The 6,936-nt window shown below is 30.0% G+C and overlaps 2 protein-coding genes across 3 annotated transcripts; one reads left to right on the top strand and one right to left on the bottom strand.

Annotated features, from left to right (window-relative positions):
• Positions 1 to 1,048: 1,048 nt before the first annotated feature.
• Ykt6 (YKT6 v-SNARE) lies at positions 1,049 to 3,829 on the bottom strand. The gene is made up of 4 exons (XM_070312637.1): positions 3,606 to 3,829; positions 2,605 to 2,800; positions 2,232 to 2,503; positions 1,049 to 2,098 (listed from the first exon to the last, which is right to left on the bottom strand). The coding sequence occupies exons 2-4, from the start codon at positions 2,792 to 2,794 to the stop codon at positions 1,958 to 1,960; spliced, it is 603 nt and encodes a 200-aa protein (XP_070168738.1). The 5' UTR covers positions 2,795 to 2,800; positions 3,606 to 3,829; the 3' UTR covers positions 1,049 to 1,957.
• A 512-nt stretch (positions 3,830 to 4,341) lies between these two features.
• Ing5 (inhibitor of growth protein 5) lies at positions 4,342 to 6,929 on the top strand. Of its 2 annotated transcripts, XR_011448314.1 has the most exons (5): positions 4,342 to 4,577; positions 4,884 to 5,333; positions 5,441 to 5,619; positions 5,929 to 6,086; positions 6,578 to 6,926. XR_011448314.1 is itself a non-coding variant. In XM_070312662.1 (4 exons), exons 1-4 carry the CDS (start codon positions 4,541 to 4,543, stop codon positions 6,028 to 6,030), a joined length of 768 nt encoding a protein of 255 aa, XP_070168763.1. In that variant the 5' UTR covers positions 4,342 to 4,540; the 3' UTR covers positions 6,031 to 6,929. The 2 variants fall into 2 exon arrangements, 1 of the variants encoding a protein (XP_070168763.1); XM_070312662.1 differs by having other exon boundaries at positions 5,929 to 6,929.
• Positions 6,930 to 6,936: the final 7 nt, after the last annotated feature.

Raw genomic sequence — 6,936 nt, 5'->3', positions numbered from 1 at the left:
TGTAAACCAAGTCCACTTCTTGGCTATACGGCTGAAGTTAAATAAATATTATATTAACTCCCTCTCCTCCCTTTCTCTCTCCACTCACTCATCCTATCCCCAAAAGGTAGGTTTTCGATGTCAGCGCGACTCGGTTCGATTCTACTAAATAGCTCCGATTTCCTAACTTATCGGCACGTTTAACTCCCTTCTATTTCAGGCGCGTACAAATGTTATAATGTCGATATAAATATATACATATTTTCTGTCAACCTGCCATATGTATTATGTAATGAATATGCTCTCGGATTCAATGCTTCTATGAGAGATAAAAATATTCTGTGGAAAGCCGATCGAACTCCTTTTATTAGGACTATGAGAATCCATGCGCGCGAATTAGAAATGATAGAAGAAGAAATGAAGAAACTTAAAGCCACTTCGATACAGTAAGAGAGTGGTATACTTAGAAAAAGTAAAAATTGTAAACATTAAATAAGATAAAAATAAATGTAACCTGTAGTCAATAAATTAAGAAATATTGGCTCCCTTCATCCTTAATTTTTATCAAATTACCTCTATTTCATTACTACATTTTTGTAGCAATAATAATTATTAATAACTTCATAATTTTGAAATATAAAGAAATCTATTCCCATAACTTTCTTTGACATAGTTAATAAAAATCTACTTCAAATTTGTTAAAGATTGATAGCAGTGAAATACTATATTATATTTATAAGTTGTATGTTTTAATAATAATAACAACAGTAATAATAATCTCAATAATACACACATTTGAATAAATCTATTTCAAATTGTATGTTGTATGTATAAATTATCTTCTTTTTTATGAATATATCATAATATTAACATTTAAAAATATATTAATTTATATATTTACTGGCTCGCATGAAACTTTTCAACATACATACTACAAAGATTATATGTTACTTAAATATATTATACATATAACATATTTTTTTCTTTTTTTCTTCTCAAGACACATTTCTCAAAGTTTTACTACATTGAAGCTCAAATGACAAGTAATCGTTTTATGATATATTAATCAATTTGGTGAAACTTGTGTAATGTAATAAATGTTAATATAATATTCACTTTTCAAGACAATTAATGACATATATGAGAGAGATAATATATATTAAAAAGAATAAAAAGTGATCTGTACATACATCATTATTAGGCAATATCTTAGGATGTAACATGGATGTGATATATATACATATATATGTGTATATATTATATATATATAAAAGTAAAATCAGTTATACATAAGGTTATACATAAAGATAAAATTGTATCTGATAAATTAAAGAAAAATTATGTTTTTTTGTCAAATACAAAAAGTTTTTTGATTATATATATTTTTATATTGATGATTCGACAATTCTGGAACTTAATTGCTCAAACATTATTCGTCCAGTTCTATCTATTGATCCACGAGATTTTTATGATAAAATTTCTGTAGTTGCGTTTTTTTTCTTTTAGACATAAAAAGGGCACATTAACATTCGGAATGTTACGTTTAAGGCGACCTTTGACACTGTAGAAATTCCATTACAATCATTTGTCTTCGCATAAAGTTCATCTTGGAAATAATTCTCGTATGTAACCACAATTGTATTTAGGACCGTTTCTCGCAAGTAGACAAATTCTACGGGCATATATAACATTTATATAAAAAATTCTATTTAATTGGGAGGAAACCGGCAGTGGTTTACTTTTTGCCTGTTATTGAATTAGAAATTCAACAAATTACATTCCATCAAAGAAATTAAACTGATTACCCTCCATTATATCCCTTCATTTGTTAGCTAAACCTTTCCTTCTTCCTCCCACATATCATCCTTTCCGCGACTCATAAATATCGTTTACGTTTCTATATCGCGAAGATTATAAAGTCACATTTTGTTATCGGAATATCGAAGCAGTGATCGCTGAAGATAAAGAAACATACGTCCTAAGGTGCTAAACTACAGCAGGAGTTGGTTTTCCGTGCAGTCTTGTAAAACGCCTTCGACTGAGCGCTAAGTCCCTCCGACTTGGAGACTAGATCATCCAATTTCTCCCCCCTCTGCAGTACTGCCTCTAAGGTATTGTGCTGATAAAAAGTGTTATAGAATTTTAAATATTTGTATAATATTGATGTTTTATAGAAATGAACATTTCTTATTAGTTCAATGAATCGCTCTTCAGAAATTAAATAAGATATTGCGTAGAAAATTGTCTCTTACCAAAATGATTTTTGTCTCGTCTAGGTCATTTTGCATTTTCGTGAGCGCATCCGCCTCAACTGGATTCTGATACTTGGCTAGATACATATTGATCTGTGGGAAATCAGCAGTGGTCTCCTTGAGCTCAGGCCATGTCGATGGCAGATTCTTCACTGCGAACTCATCCATAATCTTTGTAATCAAGGTATGCGCCACTCTTCTGGGATATTCGTGATCCGAGATGAGTACTGCGGCAAGATTGTCGGCGCGCACATATACATGGCACATGTACTCTGTGTAATATCATAATATGCGTTGTAACAACATTGTTATCTCTTTTGCACACATACACATACACACAATGATATAAAAAATTTATTCCTATTGTGATTACCTCCTTCTTTGACGCTCTGTCTAGCACACGTCTGTGTTCTTTCAACAATAGTTTTACTGACAAAACACATAAATTCCTTAATACTATTTCTTTGAAAAAACGAGAATGACTCTACATCATAAGCAGCTTTCAATGTCAATGCTGATGTAGGACTTTTATACAGAACAGTCAATGCGTACAACTTCACCATCTTAAGCTGCAAAATAATATAAATCCTATATTAATGTATATTTGGCATCTTATAAAAATCTTTTAGAGATAAATATATGTCTATTTTCTATATATCAAATTGTTGGAAAATTAATTAATTAACAAGTTAATGTTTAATTTTGAGATGTCGCCAGTAAATAAATTAATAGACGAGTGTTTATACGACCAAACTGGCAATTTATTGTTGGATTTTTATATCGCAATGTTTTGACCATATGATTTTGGTCCTTATCATAATGTCATTATGACATATTGATTTTTCTGTTTCAACTTTTTAACTATAATGTAGTTCACTTGATAAAGACCAAAATCATATGGTCGAAACGTTGTCGTATAACAATCAAACAATAAATTGCCAGTTTGGTCGTATAAACACTCGTCTATTAATTAACAAGTATTAGCAGTAATTAACTTTATAGAATGAGACTTTATAATACAAATATTTTATTATCTATCTAAATTTATAGCCTTCTTATGTATATATAAGCAATATAATAAGTTGATAAAAACATAGCAAGTTGCTTATATATATAAATCTCATAAATTACGCAATTTGCAATGATTTATTATTTAATTGTCAAATCTGATACAAGTCACGAAATTTATATATAAATCTTAGAAAATCAATATTATCTGCTTGAAGACAAGAAAAGATTTCCATAAATATTGGCTTCAAATTGTAGAAACATTAAAAAATTTTTTTATGTACGTTTTTTATGCTAAATTTACTATGAAAAAAGTAGAGAAATCTGTGTCAAGAGTAGCATTGAAAAGATATGTCAAATACATACCTGTGCTTTTTTTATAATACTTATATAGTTATAACTTGCGCAAGATGTCTTTGGTGATCGCTGTGAACCCTGGCGAATCCTGCCGCTCGTATAACTATCAAGCAGGACGTTTACTCGCCGCGATAATTCATTGGAAAATCATTTCGGTTTTTTTTTTTTTTTTTTTTTTTTTTTCCTCAAGCAAATACAGTCACTTCAATTCTATAAGGTACGAAAGTAGCCATATTGACCCATGATGCATATCATGCAGTGATACTCATTTGCGCTTATCCAAAATATGTTCTTTTCGGATCTTTTTTTCTATTCCTTTCTATTGGTGGTTCGATATATACGAAATTCCGAGGTAAAATAGAAGAATATAATTTCTAAGTATTTTCAAATTTATTAATAACGAATTTATATTCTTATAATATACATATATATATATTGCATGTTTTATATATAAAATCGCAGAATTTATTTTCTAAAGACTTGAATTACACAAAATAATGAAATTGAATGTTTAAATGAGCGGTTGTGCCTACTCTTTTATCTATCCAAAATCTAAGGGTGCGTTCGGGGAGACGCTAAAAGCGTCATTCTATCTTTGTTACTTATTGAAAGTTGAACGAGAACAGAGCACTCTCCTAGCGCTAAAATCGTGCTTTCCGAACGCAGCCTAAAAGTATACACCAATCACGAACAACCGTTCAATAAGTAATTGTATTGAATGCACCATAGACATCTATGGTATGGCATGGTTTATGGTTGGCAGCTTATGGGAGCCATGATGTTTGTCATGTTTTTTTCATTCTCCATTCTCACTTGCAGCCATCGTCATTGATTGTTGTTAAACGAATTTATTTTTGTCTCTGGTTGATATTATATAAAAAAGTTATTCGCGTAATAAGCATCGGATTGTATTGTTTACATGAAGATACAACATTGCAACCACCATGACGACCGCACTGTACTTGGAGCACTATCTCGACAGTGAGTTTTAACGATTGCCAGTGTATTTTTGTAATTTTTTTTATTTCATTCTGTTTTCTTTTATCTTATATTTAAAAGTGCAAGAAAGAAGAATGATCTACGTCTCGTCATTTTTATTTGATTTGCTCCTTTCTTTCTCTTTTTCTTATTTTTCTCTATAGTTTTTACATTTTAACATTTTCCTTCTGTTAACTATCAAATGGTAAATGGACATTTATGTCTTTTTTTATCTGCATAAATAAATTTTAAGCTCGATATTGACATCATTATTATTAGTGAAATAAAATCTGTAAATATATGTTGTAGGCCTCGAGCATTTACCAATCGAATTACAGAGGAATTTTACACTGATGCGAGACTTGGACGCGAGAGCACAAGGTCTGATGAAGGACATCGACAAGCTGGCGGATGATTACTTAAGAAATATAAAGAAAGAATCATCGGAGAAAAGGAAAGAACAACTCGCCCATATTCAGAGTCTTTTTAATAAAGCAAAGGAATATGGCGATGACAAGGTTCAACTAGCTATTCAAACCTATGAATTGGTTGATAAGCACATTAGACGTCTGGACTCTGATCTAGCAAGATTTGAAGCAGAGATACAGGACAAGACATTGAACAATAGTAGAGCACAGGAGGAGAGTAATGCTAACAAGAAAGGTAGGAAGAAACTGAAAGAGAAGGAGAAGAGGAAGAAGGGCAATGCAGTAAGCAGCGAGGACGAAGCCAAAAACGCGAGAAAGAAACAGAAAAAAGGTACAACTATATCAAGCTGCAATTACAGCTTATCATACAATTTTGTTAATTTTTAAATGTTAACTTCATTATTTTATTATGAATATAAATGTGTGCATTCATATCAGGTGGCTCTGTGACTTCAGCATCGTCCACTGGTGCTGTGGGTGGTGGCACCCAAGTGGATTCGACAGCACTCGGACACCCGGCTGATGTTCTGGATATGCCCGTTGATCCTAATGAACCGACCTACTGTCTTTGTCACCAAGTATCGTATGGAGAAATGATTGGTTGCGATAATCCAGATGTAAGTTTTGTCATCTGCAATCTTAATAATTACATTGTTTTTTTATTTTAGATTCACTATATCTTAGAGAAAATTTAATTGCATGCAAGATTTATTTATTATTATTAATTGATTTTATTTAAAAATATTAGTTTTGTTTTTAAATTCTTTTAAAATAAAATTTATTGATTAATCTCTCTTAAAGAAAACTGTAGTTGTTTATTGACGTTTTTAAATATGCATTTTCTTTTTTTGTTTTTATTACAATTCAAAAATTATAGATACTATAAGATTGAGGCAATTAATTGTTTATTTTTTTTTGCTTTTCAGTGTCCTATAGAATGGTTCCATTTTGCCTGTGTAGGTTTAACTACAAAACCTAAAGGGAAATGGTATTGTCCCAAATGTACGCAAGATCGCAAAAAGAAGTGAATATTAGGAATTTTTAAATGTGCTCATTGCTACATTTTTAAAGAGAAGACTATACTGTACGTTATTTCTAAAACTAGAGTACATAACTTTTTTGCATTAAAAGTTAAATATATATATATATATATTTTTTTTTTTTTATATATATATATATATATATAAAAGTACCGTAAAAAAAATTTATAAAAGGAATATAAGAATAATAAGATTGTGCATGATACATTTCCATTACATCTAACACTGATAACGAGACAGTGTTTTCATATTTCTGTACATATAGCATTAAATGTGCGATATGCAAATATTAAAATCGCTAAATATTCGTAACAGTTGTTTTAGAAAATTAAAATTTTTTAACATGAAATTGTTTTTTCCTTTAAGAAGCTGATAAGATCGCATTGTAGACTTTTCCTATGTTAGGAAGAAACTAACAAATTTTTTTATTTTATAATAGCATTGTGAATTGATTAATGCATATATGTACGGAACTTATGTGATCTTATCCTTAAATGTATCAAATAATTCTATTAATATTTATTATCCATTTTAGATATAATGGAAGCACAATTCAGACATAAGTTCACAGACAGAAAACGTTTTGAGAATCGGCCATCTTATCTCTCTGTTCAGCTATATATTCCCTTTACATATGGGAATAGTAATTTATTGACAACTTAAACCGTCGTATAAATAAGAATTGCTTGCTATTGTTTTTTTTTATATGGCCGTTTCTTGAATATATCTGTGATTTGTTCGCAATGTGATCATCTAATATTGATCTAACATATAGTTTTAATTATAGTATTAAAATATTAATGTTATTACTGTTTTTATATGTTATAAATGTAATTCGCAGTATATTATATATATATACACATGGAGTAAGCTTCTGTTGAAGATGAAAAATGT

Source organism: Polyergus mexicanus, unplaced genomic scaffold (assembly GCF_030449975.1).
Source record: "Polyergus mexicanus isolate NDT 795.1 unplaced genomic scaffold, iyPolMexi1.0 SCAF_22, whole genome shotgun sequence".
NCBI classification, from domain to species: domain Eukaryota; kingdom Metazoa; phylum Arthropoda; class Insecta; order Hymenoptera; family Formicidae; genus Polyergus; species Polyergus mexicanus.
This window is presented reverse-complemented; position numbering and strand designations above follow the sequence as displayed.